This window comes from Neoarius graeffei, chromosome 9 (genome assembly GCF_027579695.1).
Source record: "Neoarius graeffei isolate fNeoGra1 chromosome 9, fNeoGra1.pri, whole genome shotgun sequence".
Classification (NCBI taxonomy): domain Eukaryota; kingdom Metazoa; phylum Chordata; class Actinopteri; order Siluriformes; family Ariidae; genus Neoarius; species Neoarius graeffei.
In genome coordinates, this window is record NC_083577.1 from 21,705,458 (window position 1) to 21,719,613 (window position 14,156).

General features: G+C 39.6%; 1 protein-coding gene across 1 annotated transcript in view; it reads right to left on the bottom strand.

Moving 5' to 3' along the window:
• Positions 1 to 3,532: 3,532 nt before the first annotated feature.
• gypc (glycophorin C (Gerbich blood group)) overlaps positions 3,533 to 14,156 on the bottom strand; it is a 74,025-nt gene continuing 63,401 nt past the window's right edge. Inside the window, exons 4-5 of the mRNA XM_060929197.1 lie at positions 13,700 to 13,738; positions 3,533 to 6,682 (exon numbers count right to left, since the gene is read on the bottom strand). Of these exons, the coding sequence (XP_060785180.1) occupies positions 6,486 to 6,682; positions 13,700 to 13,738 (236 nt within the window). The 3' untranslated portion in view covers positions 3,533 to 6,485. The remainder of the gene's footprint in view (positions 6,683 to 13,699; positions 13,739 to 14,156) is intronic.

The following is a 14,156-nucleotide window of genomic DNA, read 5'->3' on the forward strand; positions in this document are numbered from 1 at the left end:
GAAAACGGAGTACCCGGAGGAAACCCACACAGATATGGGGAGAACATGCAAACTCCATACAGAAAGACCCCCGTTGGCCACTGGGCTTGAACCCAGAACCTTCTTGCTGTGAGGTAACAGTGCTAACCACTACACCACCGTGCCGACCATTAAATCCATTATAGCAAAATGGAAAGAATATGGCACCACTACAAACCTGACAAGAGAAGGCCGCCCACCAAAACTCATAGACTGGGCAACAACAATGCCTCAAGCCCGATGCAGACATCATACAATAAATATGGATAAAAGAGAATAAGCCAGTTCATCAATTAGTTTCATCTCTCTTCGCATATTATCTTTCCCTTTTCTCCTTATTAGAGAGCTTTCTGTCTTCATCTATTCCCCGAACCATCTTGCTGTGAGGGGACAATGCTAACCACTACACTACCCATGTATAATACAAATATCTCATCTCATTATCTCTAGCCGCTTTATCCTTCTACAGGGTCGCAGGCAAGCTGGAGCCTATCCCAGTTGACTACTGGCGAAAGGCGGGGTACACCCTGGACAAGTCGCCAGGTCATCACAGGGCTGACACATAGACACAGACAACCATTCACACTCACATTCACACCTACAGTCAATTTAGAGTCACCAGTTAACCTAACCTGCATGTCGTTGGACTGTGGGAGAAACCGGAGCACCTGGAGGAAACCCACGCGGACACGGGGAGAACATGCAAACTCCACACAGAAAGGCCCTCGCCAGCCACGGGGCTCGAACCCGGACCTTCTTGCTGTGAGGCGACAGCGCTAACCACTACACCACCGTGCCGCCCTTAATACAAATATATGAAATTCAATCATTGTACTTTTGTCAGTCTTCAGAATCTAATGACCACACCCATCTATGGTTTTTATTTGTGGTTTTATAAGTTTAATTTTCCCTGGAGTCTCCAGAACTGTTTTTTTGTATTTCTGACCCACAAGTCAGTTTTTCTTTCTAGTCTCACTAACAGTCAAGACAGCTCAGATGGCAGCCAAACAACCTTCAAAATAAACAATATTTTGTAGCACAGGCTTTCTGCTTTATTGTGTTTTGGCAAGTGTAAAAGTGCTACCTTCTTTTGTTGCTACATAACAGCAGAGCAGGCCTTCTGTATGTTTATACAAAGTTTGCTGTCAAAAAAAGAAAGAAACAGAAAACCTTGGGCAAGTATCTGTTAATTCGGAAAGCTCATGTGAGACAATTAGAAGGTTATGTAGGATTTGGAGCGTTGGGCTTACTTTCCAACTGTATCCTTGAGGCTATTAATCAAATCACATAAAACCTGTGACTTCCTAAGTTTGCTTTTGAGGACAGTTTTACAGGGGTATAAGCGTAGGGCTGCCACGGAGGGCGAGTCAGTCACATTGTGATGCATCAGTTGTCATTGTGCATTATGCATGCACATTTTTATTTGGTTAAGCTCCAGAAAAGAACACGTCACATGAAAAACATCACGAGTCACATTACATTCATCATGACTAGGCTAATCATTTATGACTGAAGGCATAGGGAGGTCAGTTATTATAAATTAACTTATGGGTAAAGAAGTTGGAGGAAAAAAAAAAAGTCAGGACATACTCACCTGCACTGCATACTGCCACCTTAGAGTCACCTTACCTTTAAGGCTGAACCAGGACGACAGCACATTACTATTATCTCATCTCATTATCTCTAGCCGCTTTATCCTGTTCAACAGGGTCGCAGGCAAGCTGGAGCCTATCCCAGCTGACTACGGGCGAAAGGCGGGGTACACCCTGGACAAGTCGCCAGGTCATCACAGGGCTGCCACATAGACACAGACAACCATTCACACTCACATTCACACCTACGGTCAATTTAGAGTCACCAGTTAACCTAACCTGCATGTCTTTGGACTGTGGGGGAAACCGGAGCACCCGGAGGAAACCCACGCAGACACGGGGAGAACATGCAAACTCCTCACAGAAAGGCCCTCGCCGGCCACGGGGCTCGAACCCGGACCTTCTTGCTGTGAGACGACAGCGCTAACCACTACACCACTGTGCCGCCCATTATTATTATTATTATTATTACACTCCAACCCTGCTATAATGAACTCCTTGGGGGACGTCTAAATCGTTCGTTATTCTGAAAAGTTTGTCATACTGAAATTGACCCACTTATCACACCACTCACTCACATTAAATGAAAATTTTCAGCACATTCTCCTTATCATGAATTTCTCCTTCCAAGTCACTATCACAGTTCACTGACTGAGTTAAAGGATCACAAACGGAGGCAATGATTTCTTCATCTGTAATGGAAATGATGGAGGTGACTGGTGTATTCGTGTCAATGTCCACCCACTGACTCACGATGTTTTCCAAATCTTCACCATTCATTTCATTCATGTGCTGCAAATCACAGATGATGTCATTTATGCTGGACCACAGGGTGGGGCGGGGGGAATAAAAACACCACCAGGACGCTTCAACTAGGTGTAAAGTTTAGCAGTATCAGCAGTCATATCATCCTTTTATCGATCCTTTGATCACCGTTTTCAATTGACACCTAAGCGAGGCTCGTTAAGCCTTTGTTTTATGGCGTTAACACGTATTGTTAACTTGACTGCAGACTTGATTACTTATTGTTGGTCTCTGGTGGGAAGCGGAGCGCATGGTTCATGGCTCAGTGTGTCATGTCAGCAGGTGAATGACGGATGTATTTGCAGGAAGAGTGTTTATTTACAAACAGGCAGGCAAACAGTTCAAAAATGTAAGACAAAGGCAGGGTCATGAAACGGGTATTGGTCACGCGAGCCACAAACAGAATGGTGGAGGCAAAGATGAAAGGAAGAATCCAAATACACAAAAAAACAAAGTCAAAACCGGAAAGGCGATACACAGACACAAGGCTTGGTAATGTGAGACACTCGGTACAGTGCATATACTTCACCAGGTCTAAGTGTTTACAGAGTGCTTATAAGTGTGCTGTGAATGCACTCTAATCTGGAACAGGTGCATAGTACTGGAATTAGTCCTAATGGCGCTGAGTGTTCCGAGTGAAACGTGATACAGTGATGATTTTTTTTTTTAAAGACTCTGTCAGTAAGGCGGTTGACACGAACTTCGTTAGTTATATACGAAAGTTCATACTAAAAGAGTTCGTTATAGCGGGGTTGCAGTGCATTATTATTATTATTATTACTACTACTGTACTGTGCTATCATACTGTATTTATGGTTAACTGTGAATGTTTATCTTTCTACATCTACTGTAATACTGAAATTTGCCTAGGAATCAATACAATTTCTATCCATCCATCCATCCTTCCTTGAGTGGTAGTTTTAAGGCCTCCTGAATGAGTTTCATCAGTCTTTTTACACTTCGTTACACATCCCATTCTTATCCCTTCATTAATCTCAATCCCAGTTACCCAGTGATCATTGATCTGGATATTTCGAAGGCTTAAAGGCACAAATGGAAATAACACTTTACAATATTAACTTATCAAGGTAAAAAAAAACACTGGTAGGAGGACAAAATGTGTACCTTTTCTTTTTGCCCACAAGAAAAGATTTGCCAAGAGCTTGTTTAATAAAAATCTTGCCATTTATAAAAGCTGGCTTATTAAAGCACATTATTCAGTAGCTACTTTAAATGATTCAGTAAGTACAGTGAAACTAATGGAACAGGTATGAAGGTATAAGAGTAAGCAGCATGTCGGGACCCACAGACCCTTAAGCTCCAGGGAGCTTAAGGGGTTAAAGCAGAAACTAGACACCATATATCATCCCGTTATCACTTATGAGCTTTTCTAAATCACATCACAGGTTTTCTTCATGTTCTATATTGCAGTTTGATTGAACAGTTATACATGAACGTGTTCAAGAGTCTAAAATAACTCGTAAATACTGAACCCATGTTATTAAGGCTTTCACATGCTGTAAATGTAAATATAATTAGCGTGCGTGCATGTGTGAGAGAGATACTCTGCTATCCAGCACACTAGATTTGAAACGTAACAAAAACTATGAAGTTAAAATTCAGGTGGTGAGCTTTAGCTGTAGAGTATTACTGTACTATAGGACAGAGACTTATGGCCATTGGAGATGAAAAGGAATCTGCAGCAGTGACGGAATGAGGAAAGGGTGAAGGAAAAGACACTTTATGATCCAAAGCACACCGCCTCATCTGTAAAACATGCCCAAGGTGGTGTCATGGTTGGGCTCGGACAGCTTTGGTTGCCAGACGAGCCGCCTCACTTTACTTTATTGATGTGATGAGTGACAACAGCAGCAGGATGAATTTTGAAGTGAACTGAAGCATCATAACTGCCCAGATCCAACCAAAATGCTTCGACGTTCAGTAAATGGTGTTCACTTAACTTTTTCAGGGCTCACCGAGCATGCATTTCGGGCTGTAATCAAAATATAGCTACATTTCAAGCCTGGGCAATGCTTATACCCAGAGGAAAGGAGTATATAAAGGTCCTGTCTCACCATTGCAGATTTCAGGGAGTTAAAGGGGAACTGAAGTCAGTCATTTTTAAACTTGCTTTATTTCTTAATTAACGTGTTCTTCAATGACGTTTTCGGTTTTAGTAACCTTATATCGTGACTCGTATTGGCAACTAACTGCAATTAAATATTATACTTACTGGCCTATTCGGTTTTTAGCCATGTTGAATTTAGTTCGTTTGGTTCACGGCAGGCGTCGCTTATCCGCACGATCTTCACGAGACTTGTGCGAGACTTCGAAACATGACGTGTCAGCGCCGCCATGTTGAAAAGTGTTTTCCAAGCGAAATATTGCGTAAAAATTAGTTTAAATGATGATTACTGCCTACTTTTTTCAAACTTTCCTGATTGCTATCAAAACAAAAAACTTCTGGCTTGATTACGTCAGCATTCGAAAGAGGGTGCGTGTGTCTTTTCACAACGTTGGCAGATGTCGGTCACTTTGATTTCTGCTGTACATTTTACTTCTGTCCTATGATGTCTCGAACAGGTCTCAAAGAATCTCATTTACAGCCATTGCTTTGACATATGGACTGATATATTACAGAGCATATTTCAAACACTCATAACTTGCTATAACTGACAAAATAGCGGTCAGAAATGCATTCCGATATTTAATAAAATGAGAAATAGAATTTTGATTAAAAAAAATGTTGCCTTCAGTTCTCCTTTAATGGCAAAAATACACTACCATTCAAAAGTTTGGGGTCACTTTGAAATGTCCTTATTTTTGAAAGAAAAGCACTGTTCTTTTCAATGAAGATCACTTTAAACTAATCAGAAATCCACTCTATACATTGCTAATGTGGTAAATGACTATTCTAGCTGCAAATGTCTGGTTTTTGGTGCAATATCTCCATAGGTGTATAGAGGCCCATTTCCAGCAACTCTCACTCCAGTGTTCTAATGGTACAATGTGTTTGCTCATTGCCTCAGAAGGCTAATGGATGATTAGAAAACCCTTGTACAATCATGTTAGCACAGCTGAAAACAGTTGAGCTCTTTAGAGAAGCTATAAAACTGACCTTCCTTTGAGCAGATTGAGTTTCTGGAGCATCACATTTGTGGGGTCGATTAAATGCTCAAAATGGCCAGAAAAATGTCTTGACTATATTTTCTATTCATTTTACAACTTATGGCGGTAAATAAAAGTGTGACTTTTCATGGAAAACACAAAATTGTCTGGGTGACCCCAAACTTTTGAACGGTAGTGTATGAAAAGCAAGTCAGCCTTAATTTACCTTGATAAACATCTTGAGACGCTATGCTACTGTGATAGCTGAAGTTACAATTATGTTAATTGGCTCAATTATGTTTACTGAAAAGGATGGATCATAAATATGAAATTACATTTAAAATTGGTGTGTTTAACTTCAAAGTCATTATTTCATTTCAAAATCCAGTATACTGGTGTACAAAATTTTAAACAAACAAACAGTAATTTGTACACTGTGTCTGGTTTCTTAGTGAATGCATGCCGTCTTGTCTCCGATCCAGTACATAGTTAAACAACACCACTGATTGTCAGCAATAAACACAGACACATCGGAAGATTTCATCTTATTTGCATGCAAAAGATAGATAACACCTCCACAGCATTAAAGTCAGTCACTTCCTGCCCTTTTTCTCTCTTTTGCTATTTGTCATTTCATATTCCATGTTTGCCTTCATTCGTGTCAAATGCACATGATTGCTCTTCTCTTTTCTCAACCAAAACATGTGCAGTTTCAGTTTGACACCCTTGGGTGACCCATTCCTCCAAATCTGGTCTGCTAGGCAAAATATTTACAGTTCTGTGTGTGTGTGTGTGTGTGTGTAAATTTCTGTTTGTTCCATAATAATGAATATAAGAGAGTGTATAAGCTTTGGCAGTGAACTTAACCATGTGACTAAACTTTGATCACATTGGAGGCTGTAAAATTTGTTCAGGTTGCAAACCGATTTAAGCCATGGCTTTGGAACTTAGTCTCTCCAGGACTCATATGAAATACTCCTTCTTGCTCTCGTCAACGGCATCTTGAAGAGCCGGATCTCCCTGGAGGGCTGTATCTGCGGTCTCGGCGAACTCACTCCCCTTGGCCTCGTTGGTGTGGTAGGTGCCCTTGTGTTGGTACATGTAGCGAAGGAGCACCAAGAGCACGCAGATGAAGACCAGGACTATGGCAGCAATGACGGCTGTCGAACAGGAGATGAATATGATTGCGTTTCCTTACAGTACATGTTAACAATCGGCTAACAAACATACACTCCCTGGCCACTTTATTCGGAACACCCCTACATCCACCTGCTATCTGTTTGATACAGTTCTCTAAATCAGCCAATCCCTTGACCAGGGGCACCGCTAGAAATCTTGGGCCCTATGAAAGATTACAATTTAGGGCCCCCCCCTAGGGTGCATCAGTTGCCCTCACTTTCATAAAATCTGATGCATTTTTGTTTGGGTGCTCCTTTTCACCAATAAAGACATCCTTTTTGACCATATTCAAAAGTCTAATGGTGGCACCATGAGGTTCATTTTTTGCCAAAAACCGCTTTTATGTTTTCGCGTAAGGTTTGAATCACAATGTTGGACTCCATTTATTGATTTCTTGTGACCCAGAGATCATGTTAAGAACCTTTGCAAGGGATTGAGAAGCATTAATGTGATTCATAATACATTTGTATTGTTTAAAAGTAGTTGAACAATGATTCAATGAATAGCTAAAACTCAAACTGTGCTTGATAATATATTTAGAATATGTACTAAAAATGTGTACCTAAGATATTTGGTATACTCTATAAGGTGCCATAATGTTTCATGAAAAGTGATCGAAATTTTGTCATAAAAGTCATAAAATAGCAGCTTTTTCCATAACTTTGAGCTCCTGGTGCCACCATTAAACTTTTGAATTTTGTCAAAATATTTCACCCAGTGTGTTTTCTTACCAAAAGGGACATAAAAACAAAAATGCATCATGATCGGAGGAAATTTTCATTTTTAGGGGGCAACTGATGCACCCTAGCCCCCCGGTAAAATTTTCAAGCGCAAGCAACTGAATTCGAAGTCTGTTTTTGGCTGGCACTTCTACTTTACTATGCATGTGATCAGCTAGCGAGCAAGTTTAGGTGATACAATTATTTGGTATATGAACATTTTAAATGCAGAACTGTCAGAATTAGACTGAATAGACTGTTGCCTTAAAATGAAAATTCCATGATGTATATGGAAGATATATATATATATATATATATATATATATATATATATATATATATATTTTCTTTTATGAGCAACTATTATTAGGCCACTCAGTAGCCTATGGAATTCATTCAATCCAAATGTTTGTGTTGAGAGAAATTGCATGCATCACTGTATCAGTATGGATTTATAACATTCTGTATGCACATTATGGATACTCCAGAGCCCTCCAGCAAACATCATCAATAATCAGGATTACAAAATGTATTCCTTCGTTTCCTCCATTTATTGACTTATTGTATGTGATCAAATGTATGCCTTGATGAATAACTACACTAGTTTTATATATATATATATATATATATATATATATATATATATATATATATATATATATATACACACACATACACACACACAATTACATAGTGCACTGCAAGAAATCCACTAAGTGTTTTTGGTTTCTTTTAGGCATCACATGTTTGTTAGAAAACACAGCAAATGTTCAAATATTCAAGTTAAATACTTAGCAACAGTATCAATAAATCCACACATGAACAATAGCAGTGATATCTATGACCACAGCTAATGTGCAAAATATTAAAGTTAAATACTTAATATCAACAAATCCACACATGAACAATGGCAAAACATCTAGACTTAATTATGGCCTGAGGAGGGCCCTGGCTCTGAAGTATCCATAATGTGCATAATACAGAATCTGTTATAAATCCACTAAGATGCTACTGAGACAGTAATGCATTCAAGTTCTCTCAACACATGAACATTTTGATTGAATGAACTCCATACCAAGTTACCCAAGAATAGTTGCTCATAAAAGAAATGTCTTTTCATTTTAATTTAAAGGAACGGTCCACCGTACTTCCATAATGAAATATGCTCTTATCTGAATTGAGACGAGCTGCTCCGTACCTGTCCGAGCTTTGCGCGACCTCCCAGTCAGTCAGACGCAGTCAGACGCGCTGTCACTCCTGTTAGCAATGTAGCTAGGCTCAGTATGGCCAATGGTATTTTTTGGGGCTGTAGTTAGATGCGACCAAACTCTTCTGTGTTTTCCCTGTTTACATAGGTTTATATGACCAGTAATATGAAAGAAGTCCAGTTACACAAATTGAAACGTGGCGATTTTCTATGCTATGGAAAGTCCGCACTATAATGACAGGCGTACTAACACCTTCTGCGCGCTTCAGCAGCGCATTGATATCTGAGCTCCGTATCAGTGCGCTGCCGAAGCGCGCAGAAGGTGTTAGTATGCCTGTCATTATAGTGCGGACTTTCCATAGCATAGAAAATCGCTACGTTTCAATTTGTGTAACTGAACTTGTTTCATATCACTGGTCATATAAACCTATGTAAACAGGAAAAATGCGGAAGAGTTTGGTCGCATCTAACTACAGCCCCAAAAAATACCATTGGCCATGCTGAGCCTAGCTACATTGCTAACAGGAGTGACAGCAGTCTGACTGCATCTGACTGACTGGGAGGTCGTGCAAAGCTCGGACAGGTACGGAGCAGCTCGTCTCAATTCAGATAAGAGCATATTTCATTATGGAAGTACAGTGGACTGTTCCTTTAAGTCTTAATAGTCTAATGCTGCTTATTGTAGCCTAGCAATTAAAATAGTTTTTAACCCTAAATCCTTTATTCATGGATTGTATTGCTCACCTCCTTCTCCTTCAACTGGGATTTGGGTTGAGGGCTGGGGTCCTATTCCTGAGGCTGAATCTGTGTATGGGACATTCCACCGAATGGGTGCCATTTGCTTGTTGTACCACTCCCAAATTAAACTTAATTTGTTATATACTGTATCTTTTCAACACTGATTATAATAACACACATATTTAACTATTCAAAATGTGTATTGGTCAACCTCAGGCTATGTTACAAGGTTTGGAAGTCAAAGATGGCTGCATTTTTTTCCCAGTCCTGTTACCAAAACTCTGAAAGTAACAAGACTGAGTTTTTAGCCTAGGATTAGCTAATACATGGAATTAAGCCACATGGCGTCATCGCTAATAGTATGACCACACTTAGCACATTCTAGTGATTTACCAAAAATCTGTATTTTTAAAATAAACAAATATCATCTAAGAAATAATTTAAGTAACAGGACAGTATGTTGACATTGACCTTATCAAAGTTAAAAAAATCATCAAATATACAGCAAAGCAAATGAGAGAACTAACTTTTGGTCTTCCCATGGCCTTCAGAAGACACAATGATGTAACTTCCTGTTGAGCATGTGATTTATGGAATGTTCCAAATTTGTCAGATGGGGTAATATGTTTGGGTAACAGGACTGAGTGAAAACCCAGGGACACGACTAAAATGTGTATTTTAACTAAGATATTGTGGATTTCTTATGAAAAAATATATTTAAACCATGGATAGGATATGGAGTCACACAACAGTGCAAAAGAAATACTGTTTCTGAAGGATTTTAATCATAATATTTCATAGTTAAGTATAAAGTTAGAGTGCGGGGACAGGTAACATGCTATTTTTCAGTGTTTTAGGTAGTTTTTATTAATCCTTACAATTATATATCTTAAATTTGAAATCAGATCAATGTGCAGGACATTCTGCATAATAAGGAAATGTATTTTAAAGTACATTTTTATGTGCATTTATACATATAATTTTCTAGGGACGGAAATGGCACCGATTCAGTGGAATGGCTCGTATGTTGAGGGCACCTTATTAGTTTTGAAACCAGTTATTAGCACCAGTATCATGTAGGCTAGCCTAATATTTTATCTCATGTATTAGTCCAGTAGGCTAGTTTATTGCACAAGTTTAGCTAGTTCTGTGCAGACCTTCTACTTTACATTCATCTGCTCTTCCATGGCAATAAACGTGAGGTATTTAAATAAAATGACCCTGCACTGCTTATTGAAAAGTGTTGTCTTGATATTCCAACTAGGTTAAAATGAAATCTGCTAGTCTATCATTAGCTAGTATGTTGTAATGGCATCGAGTGTCAGTGAATAATAGGCTCTCTTTCTTTGGGAAAAACTGAGTCACCAATTGTCGACCCTTTTTCTCCCTTTCAGCTTTCTGCTGCTTCTCCTTCCGTTTTTGATATCCGGACTTCATAATTTATCTCACCACCATCACACCTGCTCCTGCTAAGCAACTTCTAGAATGTACACCTCTGTTGCGCATGTAGAAAAACTGACAGCTGATCTGAGCTGCGCTAATAGCAGCGCTGTGCAGACACGGAGCTACACATTTCATGTGTCCCGCTCCCAGAATCAGACTGTATCATTAGTAAAAAGGGTGGAGGGGTGAAATGACAATATCATAAATAATTCAAGGAAAATGTTCTCATCTCATTATCTGTAGCCGCTTTATCCTGTTCTACAGGGTCGCAGGCAAGCTGGAGCCTATCCCAGCTGACTACGGGCGAAAGGCGGGGTACACCCTGGACAAGTCGCCAGGCCATCGCAGGGCTGACACATAGACACAGACAACCATTCACACTCACACCTACGGTCAATTTAGAGTCACCAGTTAACCTAACCTGCATGTCTTTGGACTGTGGGGGAAACCGGAGCACCCGGAGGAAACCCACGCGGACACGGGGACAACATGCAAACTCCGCACAGAAAGGCCCTCGCCGGCCACGGGGCTCAAACCCGGACCTTCTTGCTGTGAGGCGACAGCGCTAACCACTACACCACCGTGCCGCCCTAGGAAAAGGTTATAGCAAATCATAACCATGTATAATTTGCATATTTTAACAGATGAAATGAAATATTTTATTTCAAAAACTTACACAAGGCAATACTATTAAAATAATATTAATATCCCTCACAGGCCCCCCTGTCAGTGCCAGGCCCTTAGAATCATCCTAACTTTCCCTCCCTAGCGGCGCCCCTGCCCTTGACAGCAACAATGCATCAAATCATGCAGATACAAATCAAGCGTTTCAGTTAACGTTCACAAAAATGTTCAAAACATCAGAACGGGAAAAATTGCGATCTCGAAGAAAGTGTGACTTTCTTTCACTGTGGCGGTTTGAGTATTTCAGAAACTGCTGATCTCCTGGAGTTCTCTCACACAAACACGTCTCTAGAGTTTACACAGAATGGTGCGAAAAACAAACATTGAGTGAGTTACAATTCTGTGGGTGGAAACAAACGCCTTGTGGATAAGAGAGGTCAGAGGAAAATGGCCAGATTAGTTCGAGCTTTTTTGCCAGAAAGGATATAATAACTCATATAATATCACTCTTTACAACCGTGCTGAGAAGAAAAGCATCTCAGCATCAGACCTGTTTACCCCAAATTTGCCCTGTCAGTAGTCTTGCAGTATCTTGTCAGTAGTTTTGGTAAGCTGTCAGTAGGAATTTTACTGGGGTCCAATCTATGTATTGTATCGAAGACAAAAAGTAGAAAGCAGCCTATTAGATAATAGTACTCATTCAAGTTGAAAGTAAGTGATAGATTACATGAACAAAATTTTAAAAATTAAAATCTAGCACTGGTCTTATTTTTTCTGTCAAGTTAAGCACCTGTGAGAACCAAAAAGCAAACCCATGTAAGATTCTAGATCTGCTCCATAATCCTCATATTACCAAGCCTAGACTCTAAGGTCTACTTGTTGACTCCTCATACGTTTCATTATTTCAGTATCTCTGAAATAACAAGAAGACTAGCAGTAATACTTATTTAGGATGCTACAATAAGAAAAAAATATTTCAGAGACCATACTATGCTCTAATAGGCTACTTAATACTTGATTGGCAGCTATACTGATCTCACACTCTTTACTAACAAATCACAAGTCATTGATACCTGGCAACTTGACAAAACAAGAAAAAAATGTCAACATCAAAAAACTTTAATTTCAAGTTAACAGAGTTTGACATTGGTTAATAACTGAACATGCATTTATGGCAACTCAATTATGGCATTCAATGCAACGTACGGTAAACGTGGCTTAAACGTGATTAAACATGGCCGCGCCCATGACTATACGATCGATGTTCGATTCCCACAATAAATACGATTATAAAGTAAGTCATGATAACATTTGGCAACATTTCGGCCATAAATCGTAGTTTTTGGACAAGAATTCGTAGTCCGTATTTTGTTTTGAAAAATCGTAGGAACTACGGACAAATCGTAGGAGTAAACAGGTCTGCAGCATGCAACAGCAGAACAACACATTGGGTTCCACTCCTGCAGCCAAGAACAGGAATCTTAGAATCAAGAACAAGTTCCTATTAAAGTGGCCGGTGAGTGTAGCAGACATATTTAAATACATACATTTTATAAAGCTATATCATGCTCTGAAGACTTAAAAACTCTCCATTAAGCACACCAGTGGCCTCGTGCCATAATTTGCAGATTCACTTACCTTAAAAAGTGTTGGAGGTCCTGTGGAGTTTTAACAAATCTAATTAGTAACCTGTCTATGTATCTCAGTACTGATGCTTTCTGTGGGAATTAAGTGAGAATGGTGGCCCTTATATTGATACTGATTCTTTCACCTTGTATAACCTATGGGAAGTGTTCTGCTGGTAAAAGGGATCGAATGCAGAAATGATCTTTCTTCTTCAGGGCAAAATGCTGAGCTTTTTACAGGCACAACACCGCTGCAAGTCGCAGAGCAGAAAATTGGAAGCATTAGGTCAGGATGGCGCGCACTTAGAGTGAAGCACCTTAATGTTTCTGGCACACAGACCTGGCCTTTTATGAGTTCCTTCATCAGAAAGTGACAACGTTTTATATCGGCTCTTGGACTTCATAGCTCTGTAAGGCTAGCCGTAATAGCTCTGTAATACCTCAGACTGGAGTGATCTGAGTAAGCAGCTTCGCTAGGAGGACACGATACCTCCTATGATTAAAAAAATATATATATACACACAGCATTACTGCTCTCCTCAAAAGCCGTTTCGAAATTAAGAGACCTCGGTGTGCTTCGTGCAAGCTGTTGGATAAACACATCAGAAAGAAAATGTTATTTAAACGTCTTCTTTAACTTACCACCAATTATGACTTTGAAGTAGACGCCGTCCGAGTCTTCTAAGATTAAAAAAAACAAACAAAAACCTTTATTAGTATTTCTTGATGACAAATGTGCAAGCTATTTTACTTGATTCAAATCCAAACCTCATCATTTCAGGTCAAATGATACTCATTTTGTTTCGCTTCTCATAATCCGTAAATGATCATCAGCCCACTTTATTACGATGATGTCTGAAGAGGTGATCCAAGCTCCATTTTTCCTTCCCAATCAAAACACCGTATCCACCACATCCTGACCTCTATTAATTATTTACCTTCCTCTGACTTTGTTATTATAACATCTGTGAATTTTTCATGAAGCTTTGTTTTTATAGACAGCTGTCCCCTCACTGTGTGGCACTGCGCCTCATCGTCTCTGCCACCGTGGGGACAAAAACCTCGTTAAAGGAAACGATTGAAGATAATCATGAATTAT